The following is a 19,196-nucleotide window of genomic DNA, read 5'->3' on the forward strand; positions in this document are numbered from 1 at the left end:
ATTAAGGTTTATATGACATTTGTCTTACAGATGGGACTGGTATTTTGAGGTCCTTTAGTTAACTGTGCCTCTCACAGTTGAGTTCCAAGTTAATTGAACTTAACATTGAACTTGCCCATGTAAGTCATTGCAGGGTTTCAGAAAAATCATCATCTCTATAGAATTTAGAAGTTCACATCTTCACCCATCAATTGTTCAACTCTAAAATTTTCTTTCCCTGTAATTTCATTTTCCAAATGGTCTTGTCCTATTTCTAATACACAGTTTGTTTTTTGATCTCTGTCTTCCCCCAATGTTCCCTCTGTGTGTTCCCCACCTCACCGCCATTTTAGGCACCGATTAATGCACAGATGCTGGCCCAAAGACAGAGGGAAATCCTGAACCAGCATCTTCGACAGAGACAAATGCATCAGCAACAGCAAGTTCAGCAGCGAACATTGATGATGAGAGGACAAGGGTTGAACATGACCTCGAGCATGGTGGCTCCTGGTGGCTTACCAGCAACTCTGAGCAACCCCCGGATGCCCCAGGCAAATGCGCAGCAGTTTCCATTTCCTCCGAACTACGGTACTGGGCTTCCATCCCCAACACCTTTCACCAGCCCTTTCTCCCCCGGGGTCCCCCGGTCTTGGGTGTCAGCTCCTCTCTCACAGCTCTTTGCGTGGCTCCCAGATGAGTCTGGCTAACCAGGGAGTGATAGGCAACCTGGGAGGACAGCCGGGGCCTGTCAGGAGTCCCCAGGTCCAGCACAGTACCTTCCAGTCTCTCAGCGCAGGTACCACCTGCTGTCTGAGTGCAGCTCTTACTGTAAGAGTGACTGAAGTAAGTGTGCGTGTGTGCAGTCCCTCAGGCGCATGTGTGAGTGTGAATGAATATACATGTTTCGGTCAGCGTCTGTACACACAGGTGCATAGCTGTGTATTTATATTGGAAACCTCTGAGTCTGACTCAAACAAATCAATAGATACATACAAAATGTTGAAAGACCTCTGTAAATGCAAGTATTAGACATTCTATAATTTTTGGAAAAAAGATGATACCAAATCTTTAATGAATAGATAATTCCTGAGAAGTGTTATCAAGAAACCCCAGTGGAAGGCCTCTTGGTTTTCTTTATATTGATTTGTTGTTTAATGTCAGTCTTAAGAGACAGATGTGATATCATAAACATTAATATTTGTGTGCATGTCATGTTCAGTTAATGGTTGAATTATTGATAACAGTAAGTGCTTATATTGTAATATTCTAAATGGTTTTACCTATCTCTTGCCAGAGTTATCTATAAATATCAAGTCTGTGTGGTGCTTACATTTATGTCTCCTATTTCTTTAAAGAAACAGATACTGTGCAGCTTTTCCTGTGTGATCATAAACTTTTCTTTCGCAGCTAATCTAAGTATCAGCTAAATCTGCACACTGCACACATGTAGGCAGAAACGCACTTCCCTCACTGTCCTTCTCGAAATTTCCTGAGTCGCTGCCTTTGTTTCGAAGTTCCTTTCCTCTGTGTCCTTCAAAAGTCTTCTAAAAGTTCCTTCTCTCTTTTTAGCATAAATGCCATTTTCTTCTAAATTGAACAAGAAGTTTCTTGTTCAGGTTAGAAGCTTACACTGAATTTTCTTTTCTGGTTCTTGCTCATCTTAGATAGCACTGAAGTACCATAGAGCCCTTTATAGAAACGAAACAAGCTAATCATGATGCAGTTACTTACTTTTTAAAATGCATTGATTTCATCACAGAATGACTTGATTCAATAAGAAATTATTCAAATGTGCTAACTTTTTATATAGCTGAACTTTGATTTAAAGTTTAAACAATCGGGGCGCCTGGGTGGCACAGCGGTTAAGCGTCTGCCTTCGGCTCAGGGCATGATCCTGGCGTTATGGGGTCGAGCCCCACATCAGGCTCCTCCGCTATGAGCCTGCTTCTTCCTCTCCCACTCCCCATGCTTGTGTTCCCTCCCTCGCTGGCGGTCTCTATCTCTGTCAAATAAATAAATAAAATCTTTAAAAAAATAAAAAATAAAAAAAAAATAAAGTTTAAACAATCCAATTTTAGTGATATATAAAAATTTAAAGATTATTTCAGGTAAAGGAGAAATATATCTGTTTGACTCGTTCTTGATTTGGAGAGGGATAAGGGGAAGGAACAGTATTTCCTCTATCTCTAGTCATGGTGGTTAGCATGGTTCTTTGGCACCCTTGTAACTACCACAGAGAATCAAGATACGGAATTTTTTGCTTCATGTGTTTTATCCCAGTTTGGAATCTGTCTAAGGTGTGTATCATTAACCAGCACATGATCAGGTATTTGAAAGTAATTTTCTATGTAATTTGAATGTTTTCTATTTTTCCCCCTAGTCTCTACCGTAAAACTAACAATCTCCTTTGGATTTCTGTTTTCTTTTTTAAGGAATAAGTCAGCAACCTGATCCAGGCTTTACTGGGGCGACAACGCCCCAGAGCCCCCTGATGTCGCCCAGAATGGCACATACCCAGAGCCCCATGATGCAGCAGTCTCAGGCTAATCCAGCCTACCAGGCCTCCTCTGACATGAATGGGTGGGCGCAAGGGAATATGGGTGGAAACAGGTACGCCATGTTTGTGTGTCATTTCGATATAAACGATCACCAGGGGATCTTTCTACAGACCACCTGTCTCTTTTCTGTATTTTTCCTTTTCTTCTCTTTTAAACTAAGTAGGCTCCACGCCCGACACGGGCTTAAACTCAGAACCCTGAGATCAAGAGTTACATGTTCTACCGACTAAGCCAGCCAGGCGCCCATCTTTTCTGTTTTTTTCCTAGGGCAGAAGTTATAAGAATTTACAAATGCTTAGTATATCTTTTCCTTAGGAATAAAAGGAACTCCCCTCAGAAGGTATCACCTCACCGATTCAAGCTAGAAACTGCTCTGGAAGGCAAGGCCCTGGAAGCCGTCCTTTATCAGTACATGTAATAAAAGCAGACAAATAAAAAGCTTGTGGGGTGTAAATGGGAAAGTGGAAAATATATCTCTAGACCTTCCCCGTGATGTTAGGAAAAGAAAAGGAGTATGGTCACCCCTGCAGCTTCATTGAGCACTTCCCCTCTCATTTCTGATTTCACCCCTGCTGGCTGCCCCACCCTGGGTTCTTTACTGTGAAGTAAATGAAGTAAATGTCTGAGAAGCAAGTACTCAAAACTGCCTGCCTGTTTGCCCTACAACTGTTGACGTTGTAATCTTTTCCTTATGTTCTAGCATGTTTTCACAACAGTCACCACCACACTTTGGGCAACAAGCAAACACCAGCATGTACAATAACAATATGAACATCAATGTATCCATGGCGACCAACACAGGTGGGATGAGCAACATGAACCAGATGACAGGACAGATCAGCATGACCTCAGTGACCTCCGTGCCTACGTCGGGGCTGTCCTCCATGGGTCCCGAGCAGGTGAGCATGCTGAGAAGCAGCCCATTGTCGCCTGATCATAACATCTTGTCTATTTCTGCATTCAGTGTATCTTTCCATGTACTTAACATCTGCCATCAACTCCCACATTTATTTTGATGAGTGTTTTCTCACCTTCCTTTCACCTGTGTTAGTGCGATTAACAGAAATACTTGTTAATGACGAAATAAACATGAAAGGATTCTTCACTGCTCAAGGATCTTTTAAAATATTTCTTAACTTTGTCACTTAAATTATTTCTTATTTGAGGAACTTAGCAATATTTAAAGTGAATCTCTAAAAATGGAATGGTGAACATACTTCTTAAATAGCTTTGTTTTGGATTTATAGTTTAAGAACTGATTTTCTCCTGAATGAAAGACAAGATGAATCTCAAAGGCCAAACTTACTGCCTGCCATCCAATTAGCTTTATTCCCCACCCCACCCCTGCCCTGTCTCCATCCAGTTAGCTTTAAGTGATGCTTCCCTCGTGCAGGGAGACTGACACCGATCATCCAAAAACTGTTCTCTTACCATCTCGGGGATGTGAGTGCCACGGTTTTCTCATCAGTATTTTTTTTCTTTTAAAGATTTTATTTATTTTTTTTTTTGACAGAGAAAGACACAGTGAGAGAGGGAGCACAAGCAGGGGGAGTGGGAGGGAGAGACACAGGTTTCCCGCTGAGCAGGGAGCCCGATGCGCGGCTCCATCCCAGGACCCTGGGATCATGACCTCTGGTCAATATTTGTTGAAGAATTCTGCTTAAGACTGTAATTCTGACTAAGCCCGTAAAGATTCTACTATCCCTAAGAGCACACCGGCTTCACTTGGTGGCAAAGAAACTCAGGCGTTGATTTCTCAGGTAGCCAGCCTGGGGTTCAGAATCTGTGGAAGCTGATCCACGGGTAAAGCTATTAGTGAATAATATTTAAATTGTATTTACAGAAGACCTTATTTCTAAAGGGCACAAAATGCTTGGCATGCTAATACCTCAGTAGTTCATGCAGAGTAGAGATGTGGCAAGGACCCTGAGTTTTAATTCATATGTGGAGAAATTGAGGCATGGAAAGTTTAAATGACTTAATAAGTCACTGACAGAACTGTACGTTTCAGTTAGATCATAACTGTGAGAATGGTGAAAGATTCAGAGTTTGACTAGGTCTGTTTAATCTGATGTTGGTAAACCACGATTTGCGTGAAAATTTTACTAAATTTTACAGCACCTCGGTGCTTTATTCTAAAAGAAGATGTTAATAAAAATGCAAGATTGGTGCATGAAAAAATTTAAAGCCCTTTGCAATTTAAGAAAGCTCTGTGTATGTAATAATAATTTGCACTTCTTGTAGTTGAGTTGGTGGTGGCTAAATACTTGTTTGGGTAAATTAGCCATAATTAAAGGTAGACTTTTATCTTTTCAACGGAGAAAATGTAGTGTTGATTTTGTATTTTCTAAAGGAACCAGTAGTGGTTCCTGATTTTCTTTCTAGGGAAACTGTATAAAGCAAGGGCCGCTGAGATGGTCTAGTCTAGCATGGGTCCTACTCAACCTACCTGGAAGTAAATCCGTGCATTTTTAATAATCCAGATCGCTTCTGCATAGAAACTTTTGCATAGATTTAAACATTTTGAGTATCAGAATTAATTTGGAAGCCCAAAAAATACAACTATAGCGTGTTTCTTCTGACAAAATCAGTCCTATACAGTATTAGTATTTGGAAGTTTACTTAGTAATTTGTGAAAGAATTGTATAAATGCTAATGAATAGTTCACTTGGTTGTAGAAGATTCATAAAATTCAGGACTGTTGGGTACTCAGACTTGCTCTTGCTAATCAATAACTTGCCTAAGTAACAAAGATATTAAGAGCTTCTCAGATGACTTTAAAGTCCCAATGTGAGTCATTGGTCTCATTGGAAGCAGCCAAAAAAGGTGAACATGTTAAGGCCTGAAAATGTTTCTACTGTTATTATTTCCGTCAAATTTCTACACAGGATGCAAATTTTAATTTTGAAGGCAGTTAGTATGAGTATTTATTTTCTTGTTCGTCCATACTCCCCCCAAAATGTATACGTGGGAGAGCGGACACAGGGCTGGAGCCGTTTTTATATAGTCATTTTTCCCCATAATTCTAGTCCTAAAAACCAAGACAAAGAGGAAGATTGATGGTTGGTTTTTCCGTAGGACACTTTTGGACGTCCCACTGAACATAGCCCTGTACTGTCTTGTGCCCCCAGGTTAATGACCCTGCTCTGAGGGGAGGCAACCTTTTCCCAAACCAGCTGCCTGGAATGGAAATGATTAAGCAGGAGGGAGACGCATCACGGGTAAGAAACAGCAAAGAAATGTGTGAATAGGGCAGTAAAGGAAACGTGTATATTTTATAGACCAAAATTGGCAGATACATTGTCAGCCAGGAGATTGAAGATAGTTGTGACACTTGCGATTTTTAAAAATATCTTGTAATTTTCTGTGACATACAATGGTTTCCTGTGAATAATTATTTCTTTACACTCATTTTAAGTGAGCTAATGGTGGTGTATGAATTAAGAACACTAATTTTGCTCTAGAGTGATACTATTATAGCAAAGCAAAAAAAGTAGCAATGAATCAATCACATTAGGGCAAACTTTGATTTATTTTTACTTTTTCTGAATCATAATGTTAGATTTTCAGGAGGATAAAGAGGAGCTAACTTGCAATTGTTCTCTATCCCTTAATTAAGTTTATGTTTATTCTTTTTAAGGGTTTTTTCTATATTTCATTTTATTTAGGCAGCAGTCCATGTATATTATTTGCCTATTATCTTCGCTTGTTCTAAGGAGAGTGATGGTACCCTGTTCAATCAGATCTTGAAAAAGAATAATCGTTACTTAGAACCCAACTGAATTGTGTGCCTAGGAGCAGATCTGTTAACAGGAAGCCTCTGTGAGCGGTTTAGCACATAGATAAGTGGGCCTGCAGGGCCCTCTTAAGGCAAGGGATATAATCCTTAGTGGTAGATAACTTTTTTTAAGTTAAAAATTCTCTCTCAGTGGAGAAAATGTAGGCTCGATGTTCAGTTTCCTACCGAAAAGTGGATCTTGGATGGTTTTGTTAATACCTAAGTTTAAAAAGTAATAGATCCAGTGGCGCTTGGGTGGCTCAGTCGGTTCAGCAACTGACTCTTGACTTCGTTCGGCTCAGGTCATGATCTCAGGGTCGTGGGATCCAGCCCCATGTCAGGCTCTGTGCTCGGTGTGGAGCCTACTTGAGATTCTCTCTCTCCTTCTCCCTTTGCCCCCTCCCCCCTCTCTCTCTCTTGCTCAGTGAGTAAAGCATCTGACTCTTGATCTCTGGGTCATGAGTTCAAGCCCCACGTTGGGTGCAGAGTTTACTTTTTTTAAAAAAAGTAATCTAGATTGTAAAAAAACACAGTGTGTGAATTTTCTGTGTGGTTTTCTTGTTTAAAGAACCACAGTCAGGGTCGTGGGTGGCCCAATTGGTTAAGCAGCTGCCTTCAGCTCAGGTCATGATCCCAGGGTCCTGGAATCCAGCCCCAAGTCAGGGTCCCTGCTCAGCAGGGAGTCTGCTTCTCCCTCTCCCTCTGCCCCTCCCCCCGCTCATACATGTGTGTGTGCTCTCTCTCTCTCTCAAATAAATAAATATTAAAAAATAGAAAGAAAAAAAAAGAACCACAGTCATGCATGGCAGAGAGGCCCATGGGTGGGAGTCTATAGATGTTTTCTGTAAGTACCCAGATGTACAGGTCATCTAAGTGGTTAATGTTGCTATAGGGAGTCATACAGAAAACAGAATATATTACATATTGATCGTGTGTTTAGACTCGAAATGTGCCATTTATTGAAGTTTGAAGCCCCTTAGGGGACTGGCATCTTCTTGCTGCCAGTCCTACCTCCCCCACCGCAGCCCCCACCTCACTGCGCCTCTACAGAGAGTGGCCACATGACTCAGTGATGGCTTGTGCACAGAAAGAAGCTTCAAACCTGGGATGGCACTTCGCAGAGGAACAACGACATTAGTGATAATTAGGCTCCACTGAAGGATAGCCCATTTTAACCCAAAAGTGCTGGGGAGCTTAACCTCTGAGCACATCAGAGCTCCGTGGGAGGAAGAAAGCATTTGGGGACCAGGATCACATTTCCCTCCCTGAATCCACCACCACGGGGTCAGTGTGACTATGTGCTGGCCCAGGCCAGCACCCCCACAGAGCAGGCACCCATAGTCTTTTTAGTTCCAGAAACAACCAACAGGTATTGAGCATTTACCACAAGGCTGATTACCTGCAAAGAGCTTTATTTAAACTAGATCACTTAAACCACATCACAACCGTATGGTAGAATTACTGTTTTGAGGGTTTAATGACTTGCCCAAGGTCTCACAACACCAGGAAGGGAGCCCAAACCCCCCAAGTGTGCGTTACCAGCCCCCGCAGTCTACCACCCACTTCCCCAAAGGGGACACGGAGCTCCTGGGATATCTTTCTGAAGGTTTTATGCAGGTGACATTGGAGAAGGCCCCCAAAAACAAATTGGTTGCTATTCCCTTCTCTCCTTTTATAGATCCAGGATCGGCTAACCTGCAGAGGGGGGCTGGGCACAGTGGAGAGAGGTAAAGGTGCAGGCCAGACGGGCCGGGAGAACCAGGGTATTGACTCATGCACATCTACGCACCTGACTGGTGCCCGCTAAAACTCACATGGAAAGATTAGCATCACAAAAAGCAACTTTCAGTAAATATAGGCTGTTCTCTCCATCACAAGTACCTTTCCAGATCCATGGTGAGAGCGCTCTGCCTGTTGTCATCTAGTCTGGGCTGTGCGCGCCCCTCCCACTTTCTGTTTTTCCCAGTCCGCCTCTTGAATCTTGCTTACCCATCTGTACTTTGTTCGTGCGCAGTATTAAGGCCCGAGAACAGTCCGTCAGACACTCTTGTTCCCTCCAGAGAAGATACGTACAGGATATCCCTCCTAATCCCTGAGTAATAACTGGCAGTCACTCTGTGCTTGTCACCGTACTACTGACGCGTGCGCAGAGGGGGAGCCGGTCATCTGCAGCCTCTTGTGTTTCTGTAAGAGGCTCTGCTGCTGTTGTGAGTCAAGGAACTGTTCTCAGAATTTTTACTGGTAAGCTGGCTCTATTTGTTGAGCTGGAAACCACTGTGATTCATTGTTAATTGAATCTATGTTCCACTTATCCTGAGATGGAGATTAAAATTGTACCGTGCTTAAAGCAGAGCTAGAATATACAGCTGTGGACTTAGCAAAACACCGTTTAGAGAAGGGCAGTTACTCCGTAGAACCGAAGCGTCTGCTCTCACGAGGACCCACAGTATGCTTCGATATTTTACATCTGCTTCAGCACGCCGAAACCCAGTTTACTGGTCAGCCGCGAGGCTCTTGCGTCCAGCGTAGCTGTCATTACTCGTATTTGCTCGTGTGGCGGAGATCGACCTGAGGTGGTGACGGTCACGATAGCGGCGAGATCGCTGACCGAGCCCCTAACGCGTTGCGAGAAGTACTTAAACACTTCGTGTACACCAGTTTGTTGAGTGCTCACGACAGCCCTAGAAGTACTCGAGACAGAGGGGTTAAGTGACTCCCCGCCCCCTAAAGTGCCACAGCCGAGGCCAGGCCAAGCAGTGTCCTCTAGAGACGCATGCCCTGTCACTAGCTGCTGCTGGGCGGCCGCTCGCGTGAGAGAACCCTGCCGCCGTCAAGTTGCTAAGGACGGGAGTACTTCTCCATAGAAGTTCTTTTTCCAGACGAACTGGAAAATTGAAGGATTTTTCTCCTATTTCAGTCAGAGCCCTGGAGTATTTCTCTATAAAATCATATGAGTGACACAAATTAGGCGTAAGGATATGCTTCAGCTTTAGGGTCTGGAGAGAAGGACAGTGACCGCTGCTCTCTAGGAGCAGCTCTGACCAGGGGCGCTGGCGCCGGCGTGGGGAGCCGGGGAGAGCCGCACAGCGCCCGGGGACGTAGCCCCGTGACCGCGGACTTGAGCCGCGGCCGGCCGTTCGCCCGCGTCTCTCTTTCCGAGGGGCTACGTGAAACGTCCTCTCTGATCTGACTTAAACTAGATAATCTCTAGTGGCCCCCGTGTGCTGTGTCGAAATATCCAAATCCCAGAGGCAGTTGTTACTCGTTCCCACAGCAACCAGCTATTTCCTGTCGCATAACTGGCGCCATGCGGTGACTTCATTGTCTACCTGGCCCCCTCAGTGTTTTGGTAGCAGTGACCAGAGGTATATTGTTATGGTTGTATCCCCAGCACCTGGCACAGAGCAGAATCTCCATATTTGCCACATGGATAAAATATCTTGGGGGGAAACCTAGTCAGTAGCCGAAGAAAAGCACTGACAGATAGACTTGCACCAACCAAGCAAGTACGTCCGCGCGAGTCTTGCTCGCTCCGGCCCTCAGCATTCAGTCATTCAAACTGCCAGTGCATAGCAGCCAGAAACTAGCACGAATGCCCCTCGAGTCAAACCTTGCTCGTTCAGCTTGCTGAAGCCAGGAAAACACCCCATGGAATCTGGGGAGTCTCTGCACAAGGGAGAGTCAAGACGGACATTTCGTTGACAGTGGGTTTGTACTAGAGGACTTTGAGGAAGGATTAAGGAAGTGGTGGCCACGTCTGAACTGTGTCGTCAAAAAGCAAAGGCAGTTCCAGCAACGAGGTGTTTTAGTAATCTCGTTTGAGAAGGTGGGAGAGATTAAACTGGTCTGGGATGTCACTGGGCAGAGAGCAGCAGTCATTCAGAAGGAGAGATTGGTAATCCACTGGTCTCTTAGTCTTCGAAATGGTGTGTAGGATCTGCCGACCTTTGGAAATAACATGCCCGGTTCGGAACGGTGCCTTCTGCCTGTCTGCACCAAAATCAGCTGTAATTCATCCAGATGAAGGCTTTGGGATTGGCCGTGTTTAAAATGGCCAAGTATCTGCTGATTTCATGGTGAGCTTTATGACGGTGTTATAAGAAATTCAGAGGTACATGACAGTCTTCTCTCTGTTCTCCTGCAGAAATACTGCTGACACTGAAGGTAGCTGCTTGCCTCTCTCTTCAGCTGACTGGGCTCACTTGCTCAAAACACTTACCAGCCCGGAGAGCTGTGTCTATTTGTTTTGACCCAATCGACCTGCCAGCCAGTTCTGCCAGAGCAAGGTCAGCAGATGGGCCTGGGCCCGGGCTCCCAGGGTGGGGTCCACTTGGCTGTTGCAGGAGGAGCTGCCTCTTCTCTTGACAGTCTGAAGCTCGCGTCCAGACAGTTGCTCAGTCTGTTCACTGCATTCACCTTAGTGCAACTTAGATCTCTCCTGCAAAGTAAATGTTGACAGGCAAATTTCATACCCATGTCAGATTGAATGTATTTAAATGTATGTATTTAAGGAAAACAACCATGCTCTTGTTCTGTTCCTGTTTGGTTCCAGACACTGGTTTCTTGCTTTGTTTTCCCTGGCTAATCAGTCTAGTGCAAAAGGTTAAGATTTCATCTCGGGGAAAGAAAAGAATTTAAGAAAAAAAAAAAATCAAACTAAAGGTGTTGTAAGCTAAAGCCTACATTTGGGATAAAAGCAGAGCAGACACCATGGACAGCGCTGTACGTACAGAGACACCCAAGACGTGAAGACCAATAAAGTCATAGTTGCATCTTTGTAGAAGCTCTAGAGACCATGTTGGAAAGAGTTTCCAGTTACCGAACAGATGAAAAGGAGTCTGTGAGAGAGGGCTGTTAATATTAACAAGTGCTTTTTCCTTTTTTCTTTGTCAAAATCAAAGTAGTGCACCTAAATTGTGAATCAAGAAGAAATATTGTTCATTTCCAAACTGAGTTCCCTTTAGATCGCTCAGACAGCTTTGATTCGCACCTCTTCTTCTCCATGTGATCCTGTCTCCACCCCCCCCCGCCTTCCCCACTTCTCCCCCACATTCATTTATCTTGTTTAAAAAAAAAAAAATTAAAAAGCAACAGAAACCAGGTAAGCCCTTTATTTCCTTAAATGTTTTGCCAGCCACTTACCAATTGCTAACTATTAAATTTCAGAAAAATGCATTTACTGGCAAGGAGAGGAGCAAAGTTAGGACTTGATACCAATCAAACTAAGGATACCTGCTTTGGAAGCATGTTTATTCTGTTCCCCAGCAACACTGGCCTCCAAAAACGGGCAAAATAACAGTGTGTTTAAAATTGACAGCAGATATCACAACAGATTTAACCTCCGCCATGTGTTTTTTATTTTGTTTTTTAGCAGTGCTGACTAAGCCGACGTTTTGTAAGGTACATAAAATCCAATTTATATGTAAACAAGCAATAATTTAAGTTGAGAACTTAAGTGTTTTAATTGTATAATTTTTGTGAGGTATACATATTGTGGAATTGACTCAAAAATGAGGTACTTCAGTATTAAATTAGATATATTCATAGCAATGTCTCCTAAAGGTGTTTTGTAAAGGATATCAATGCCTTGATTAGACCTAATTTGTAGACTTAAGACTTTTTATTTTCTAAACCTTGTGATTCTGCTCATAAATCATTTATCTAATCTATATGATATGCAGCCGCTGTAGGAACCAATTCTTGATTTTTATATGTTTATATTCTTTCTTAATGAACCTTAGAAAGAGACTACATGTTACTAAGCAGGCCACTTTTATGGTTGTTTTTCTTGCCCACTCTAGTAGGGGAATAATCTTTTAGTAATTGGCGTCAGTTTCAGACAGCCGCAATACCGAGAAACTGATGGCCCTTTTTGAGCTATTTCTCCCCAACCCCTAATACACATACTTTCTTACCTAAATTTCAGAACGATGTCTTTTTGATGTCTAAAAAGCAAAGCATTTTATATCTCATTAGCCAGGCTTTTTAGGAACAGAGAGGTTTTTCCTTGAAATTTGATTGTTTGTTTATCTGTGGCAGGGTGGAAAAACGTACCAACTACCCCTATTTCTATTTCTCTCTCTCCCTCTATGTGCAAATTAGGGAGTATAGGAAGAGATACAGCCCAAAGATAAATGGTGACGTAGACAGTCTGAAAGTGTTGCTCCATACTAAAGAAATTTTCTGGAAATTTGCATTTCGATACTTGGTTCCACTTGAGAGGGGTCTCACTACAGGGAGGTGGCCAAGGAACAGCACTTCTCGGCGGCCACCAGTTCACGTGGCCCCCTCGAGAGGCTCTACGCGTCTCCACCGAACCACTGGGTTGCCCAGTTGAGACGGGAAAAAATGAGCAGATGTTGGCCCGGAACTCCATGACCTCATCGGTGTGATGAGGCTCACATGACACAGTTTACTGTGACCGGTTTTAAGTTGATTTTTAGAAAAATGTGAATCGGAATGACTTCAACTTCACACAGCACAAAGGAGAAATGGAGTTTAAACTGGCTTTGTTTTGTTTTTAAGTCCCTTTTCACTAGAACACTGTCCAAAAAATATCTGTGTATCTTGTATCGTTTACCCATCTGCCCACTGTGTCTTAATGTCAATCCCAATCCAGACAAATCTGCAAACCTGGGATACTGGTAATTTAGAATAATTCATGATCATTACTGTTTTGAAGGAAAAGAGATGATAAATTCGCTTACGGCTCAGACCAGGTAGTGGATTTTGCTTTACATCTAATTAAGAGAAGAAAAGTCGGTGAAGGAATCCTCTGATCATATTGATCGCTATAGAAGCAAAAGCCAAATCAGTTCCCTTCATGATCAGTATTTCTCATGCTGTAAACAATAAATTTGTTAGACTGAGGACTTGGTTTTGTTTAATAGAACAAAATAATCAGTGTTTTACTTATATTACTAAATGTGAAAAACACATAATGTGAAAAGTATACATACATTAACTTGGTTGTAAAACTCATTTAAGTGTTCATGTAATGTGCTAAGTTTAAAAAGTGAAGTGAGCTGTTTTACTACAATGAATTCATTCGACTCAAAGACTAAAAATGCCCCTCCCACGTGTATCTCTTATGGCCTGTAATAACTGAAAGCAATGTTTTTGCAGTTTATATAATGCAATTTTTAATCTGTGTTTAAAAATGGAGTTCATATGGGCTTAACACATGAAATGGGTGGCACAGGTCCACTTGCAGAACCCAAAGATACACAATCAATTTTGAAATGCAACTTAAGCCATTAATTGTTGGTGTGAATTTAAAATTTTCTAGTATTTGTATGGTAGTATGCTGCCTAAGAGCAAAGCATTCTCTGCACAAAAGAAAATTACTGTAGTGGCTTCGATTTTAATTAGAATTTTCTCCCTGGTGTTTCTTTATAGACTAAAACAAAACCTTTTCAGTTTCTTACTACAGGTAAAAGCTATGTGCAAGAACCTCAAAATGCTAAAATCTAGCATAATGCCTTAGATCTGTTTTTAAGTCTTGTATATTCCTACATAGCTGTCCAATGTATTATATTTGTATAGTGAATTGTGTACAATTTTTGAATAAGTGCATCATCGCTGAACCTTTATGTCGTTGAATAGTGATGATGATACATTTCTTCAAACATTTAACTGTCATTTTTGTTCCTTTGTCATTTGTGGGTTTTATTTGTACAGTTCCTCATGAAGTTGCATCTGAGATGTGTGTATATGAAAAGACTATACAAGGGTAAAATTAAGCAATATATTAACTATGGTTCTTCAGGAGAAAGCGTACAGTGTTTCAGGTTGTGATTTATTTTCAAAATGGAGCTGACTCTGAACATGACTTCGTTCACCTGCGTTGATGTTTGTATTTCTAGTGTGAGCAGTTTATGCAAAGGTAGATCTATTCAGAGAAATTTTAAATACATTTATGCAAGTTAATATTGCTTTGCTGATGCTATTTGCTTATTTGATGTTAAATAATGCTATTGTAAATAAAGAATTCTGTTGTTATTGCATCATTTAATAAATTTTAATGCCTTCGGGTTTTACATGGCTTGGGAGATTTCAATGTGTTTATTTTGTATCTTCATTCATAACTGCATTTAATTTAAAATACCTGACCTGTAATGTAATCATCTCTTACATTCGGACAGTAGTTGACACTATTCCCGGCACTTTAACATGCGATTCCCCTGCTGAACCATTTTGCAGATTTTCGATTTGAAGCCGGGAGCTTAGGTCTTAAGTATGTCAAATACAGGCTGAACGTAGGCCCGCGGAATCCCGAATGATGTCACTGCTCTCCTCACCAGACTGTTGCACCTCTCATCCCCATCTCTCCAAAAACATGGGAACAGTGTGGACTTCTGACTGGTTATTCAGGTTACACATTACGTTTTAGAATATCTGTGATGGTTTTAATCGATTGATTTGTTAATAGTTGATAACAATACAAGCACAGTTCCTAAAACCCGGGTCATAAACTACAGGAAATCCTAGTATATATAATCTGGACTTGTGTTTTTAAAAGATATAAAAACAACGTGAGTGAATAGAAAACTCTGTCGATGCTGGGGCACCTGGTTGGCTCAGTTCAGTAGAGAAGGTCACCTTTTTTTTTTTTTTTTTTTTTAGATTTTATTTATTTATTTGTCAGAGAGGGAGACAGCACAAACAGGAGGAGCAGCAAGAAGCAGACCTCCCGCTGAGCAGGGAGCCTGATTCGGAACTCGATCCCAGGACCCTGATCGTGACCTGAGCCAAAGGCAGACGCTTAACTGACTGAGCCACCGAGGTGTCCTGAGCACGTGACTCTTGATCTCAGGGTTGTGAGTTCGAGCCCCACGTTGGGTGTAGAGATTACTTCAAAAGTAAAATCTTTGAAAAAAAATAATAAAACTATCAATGCTATTAACTATACTAAATTAAAGGAAAAAACATGATTAACTTTAGTAGGTACCTTTTAATAAATTTGCATAGGATAAATTTCAGCCCCCTTTCATGAGAAAACGTCTTGGAAAAGTAAATGTCCTAAAGTTGTTTAAGGTTATCTGATGCAGTCCCACTGACACATCTTAATGGTAAAACATTTAAAGTATTAAAGTTGGAACAAAACAAGGAGACCTCACTACAATGCTGAGAAATGAGGTATTACTACTGGAATAGAAAAGGTAAAACATTTTTAGTCAACTTGACCATCTATATTGAAAACCCAAATGAATCAACCAGCTCTTGGAATGAATCAAAAAAGCTCAGTCAGATGGCTAGAATATACAAAAATCGATACCTTCTGTCCACACTAAAAACCAATTTTTTTCTCAAATCTCTATTTACAACAATAATACAGTGCTTATAAAATAGGATTACAGCTAACACAAAGTGTGAAAGACGTCTGTGAAGAAAACTATAAACTCTTATTTAAAAGACATAGAAGGAGGGGCACCTGGGTGGCACAGCGGTTAAGCGTCTGCCTTCGGCTCAGGGTGTGATCCCATTGTTCTGGGATCGAGCCCCACATCAGGCTTCTCCGCTAAGAGCCTGCTTCTTCCTCTCCCACTCCCCCTGCTTGTGTTCCCTCTCTCGCTGGCTGTCTCTCTCTGTCGAATAAATAAATAAAATCTTTAAAAAAATAAAAATAAAAGACATAGAAGGAAAAAAAAAAAAAAAAGAGGCCTGGAAGACCTGAAAAAGTGGAGACATCTTGAACCCAGGGGGAAAAAAAAGGCCCATATTTAAAAACCATCAATTTCCCCAAATCGTTACAAATCCCAATCAAAATCGAAGAAGTAAAATGCATTTAGGAGATAAGACATACAATCATTGAATTTTTGAAGAAGAAAAACTGTGCGACTTCTATTGATTAGTATTCTAGACTACTTACGCAGAAATGGATAAATACATAAGAACGGAACCCAGAGATAGGTTGATTATATATATAAATTTAATATATGATAGAGATGGCATTTCTAGTCAATTTAGTAGGAGTCCACTCAAAAAAATGGTTTTGAAATAATTGGCCACATTTGGGGATTACATGTTTGGAAACTGAAGGCCCTGTTTAAAAGACAAAGGTTGGGGCACCCGGGTGGTCCCGGGGAGCCTGGGGCTGTAGAAGACTTGCTGTAGGCGCTGCAACAATGCCTTGGACCTTCTGGGCTCCAAGGAAAAGGAATGTTTCAATTGAGATGTGTTGGGGTGCCTCGGCGGCTCAGTCATTAAGCGTCTGCCTTCGACTCAGGTCATGATCCCAGGCTCCTAGGATCGAGCCCCGCATCGGGCTCCCCGCTGAACGGGAAGCCTCCTCCTCCCTCTCCCACTCCCCCTGCTTGTGTTCCCTCTCTCACTATGTCTCTCTGTGTCAAATAAAATCTTTAAAAACAAAAAATTGAAATGTGTTAATGTTGCATGAAAACCCACCATCAGATTTCCATTGATTTTAACACTAGTGCTTCTTTCGGTGGCAAGCAATTTGAACCAATCGCAGCTAACAGACACCACACACACACACACACACACACACACACACACACACACACAAAGGGAAGAAAGAGCAAAGAGCTTTAATAGAAGAATAAAGCAGTTGAGCAACTTGAACTCAAAAAGGAAGAAATCAGCACAGCTGGGGCTACCTCAGCAAGAGTTCTTTGACTTTCTCTGCCATCACAGTGATTCGGTGGCAATTCCCCAATTTCTGAATTTTTTGTCCCAATTTCAAAAGTACTCAGAAAAAGATTTTGGACTACCTTTGGATCATATCACTAAAGAGCTATGGTTAGGGGCGCCGGGGAGGCTCAGTTGGTTAAGGGTCTGCCCTCGGCTCAGGTCATGATCCCCGGGTCCAAGGGATCAAGTCTAGCATCAGGCTCCCTGCTCAGCAGAGAGCCTGCTTTTCCCTCTACCCCTCCCCCCTGCTCTTGCACACGCGCTGTCTCTCTCAAATAAATAAATAAAATCTTAGGGGAAAAAAGGGGTTTGGTTGAAGAGCAGGGCCACTTGTCACAAACTTGGCACTGTTACCAGAATCATCGAGGCATGAGCAGCCACCCAAAAGTTCTGCTACAGCTTTCTGCAGTGGGAGCTCAAGCACAAGGAGTGTGGGGGCTGCGTAACTATCGAAGAAAGGGAACAAAATGACCATCACATATAGATAGATGGTTGTTTATCTAGAAAAATCCCACAGAATCAATAGAAACCTGTGAGAATTCACAAGGCAGTTCAGAATGAGAAACACATAAGAAATGAGCAAGCAATCAATACCACCAATAAGTAAGAATATAGTGGGGGTGCCTGGGTGGCTCAGCTGGTTAAGCTTCTGCTTTTTGCTCAGGTCATGATCTCCAGGTCGTGGGATCAAGTCCCGAATCAGGCTCCCTGCTCAGTGGGGAGTCTGCTTCTCTCTCTCTTTCTCCCTCCCTCTATCCCTCCCCACTGCTTGCCCCACTTTCTCTCTCTCTAATAAAATCTTAAAAAATATATATATATATAGTGGATACAAAATTCCCATTCACAATACCAGTTTTTTTAAATTATAAATTTCCTAAGGATAATCTTATAAAAATGTATAAGTTATTTGACTAAGGAACATAAAAGAAAATTTAAGTAGCACATGAGAATGTCAGTTTTTCACAACTAATTTATAGGCTTAATTTCAACTCATGTTTCAATGATGGGATTTTTTAACTTGCCAAAATTTGCCATCTAAATTTTATCCACAAGAAGAAACATGCAAAAAGCTTTCAAACTGCTGGAAACCAAGCTTTATTATAAATAAATATTTGACATTAAAATTCCGGCAAGAAATAGCCCAAAATAGTAACAGTAATTTCTCCATAGAGAGAGATGGGAATGATTTTTTTCTCATCGCTATAGGTTTTCTGTATTCTCCACATGTCCACAGTAAATTAATTGCATTTATAAAAGAAAAGGAGTAGAAAGTGTTATTTTTAATTCACCTGAGACACTACTTTTCTTGATATGTTTTTTTGTGGTCAGCATCTGCATTTTAAAAACAGAGCTGGGTTTATAGTGCGTCAAACTTGTGTATCCCACTTCGCTTATTTTAAATAAGCGTTTTCTCGTGTCAGGAAAAGACAGCTTATACAAGTTTAATAGCCTACACAATATCCCATTGACTTGAGTCATTTCTAATTTCTCAATAATAGTAATTCTGTGCTTACAAATTCCTGAATTTAGATTATCTGCCTTAGAAAAGATGCTGTGAAAGCGTGCACCGTAATTTATTCTGTCACCAACAGTGTAAGAATATTTGCACCAGTTCACCAACAGTGTAAGAATATTTGCACCAGTATAAGCTAGTATAATTTTTCTGTATCTCTCCTAATGTGAGAGACATTTTAAAAAAGCCGATTATAGGTAACTTTTTTCTTCAGCTCTTCTCTAACCTTTGTAAATACCCTAGGGTGTCAGTGGTGCACACACACAAGCCTGGTGCGGGGAAGGCATGGGGATTCCCCCACTGGGGGGCCCCAAACCCTAAGCTAACACCGTGGCAACGCCTACCAGAAGGGGGAGTAGCTCGTGGATCTGCCGCTTCCCAGGAGCGCGCTCAGGACCAGAGATCCTAGATCAGCCTGAAAGTTTGCTTTTCAAAATCTGACCCCTTATTTTTGGTCCCCAAAGCTGACCATTTCCTCTCTCCTGACGGGAACTGTCCCCTTGCCTTTTCAAAGAGACACTCCTGCCGCCGCCCTCAGGCTAACACGCGCTCCCGCCAACGGTCTGTCCGGCAGAGTCTGAGTAACCCAAGGCGGGTTCAAAACACAGATACGGAAAATGTTCCTACAAAGTAAGTGCTTTCTCTGAATGCATCCTCCAAACCGCCCTAGAGAGGACATCTCACTCCGGCGTGTGGACACTTCCGAGGCGAGCGC

At 42.0% G+C, this 19,196-nt stretch overlaps 1 protein-coding gene across 8 annotated transcripts in view; it reads left to right on the forward strand.

The window, feature by feature from the left end:
* The window catches only part of NCOA2 (nuclear receptor coactivator 2), a 280,557-nt gene extending 266,198 nt beyond the window's left edge, over positions 1-14,359 (forward strand). For all 8 annotated transcript variants that reach the window (XM_045810212.2, XM_045810207.2, XM_045810209.2 and 5 more), the window contains 5 exons: positions 333-567; positions 2,412-2,589; positions 3,238-3,436; positions 5,669-5,758; positions 10,460-14,359. In XM_045810212.2, the coding sequence (XP_045666168.2) occupies positions 333-567; positions 2,412-2,589; positions 3,238-3,436; positions 5,669-5,758; positions 10,460-10,471 (714 nt within the window). In that variant the 3' untranslated portion in view covers positions 10,472-14,359. The remainder of the gene's footprint in view (positions 1-332; positions 568-2,411; positions 2,590-3,237; positions 3,437-5,668; positions 5,759-10,459) is intronic.
* Positions 14,360-19,196: the final 4,837 nt, after the last annotated feature.

The sequence above is a fragment of the Ursus americanus genome, chromosome 9 (assembly GCF_024610735.1).
Source record: "Ursus americanus isolate L20-20 chromosome 9, mUrsAme1.1.p, whole genome shotgun sequence".
Taxonomy (NCBI): domain Eukaryota; kingdom Metazoa; phylum Chordata; class Mammalia; order Carnivora; family Ursidae; genus Ursus; species Ursus americanus.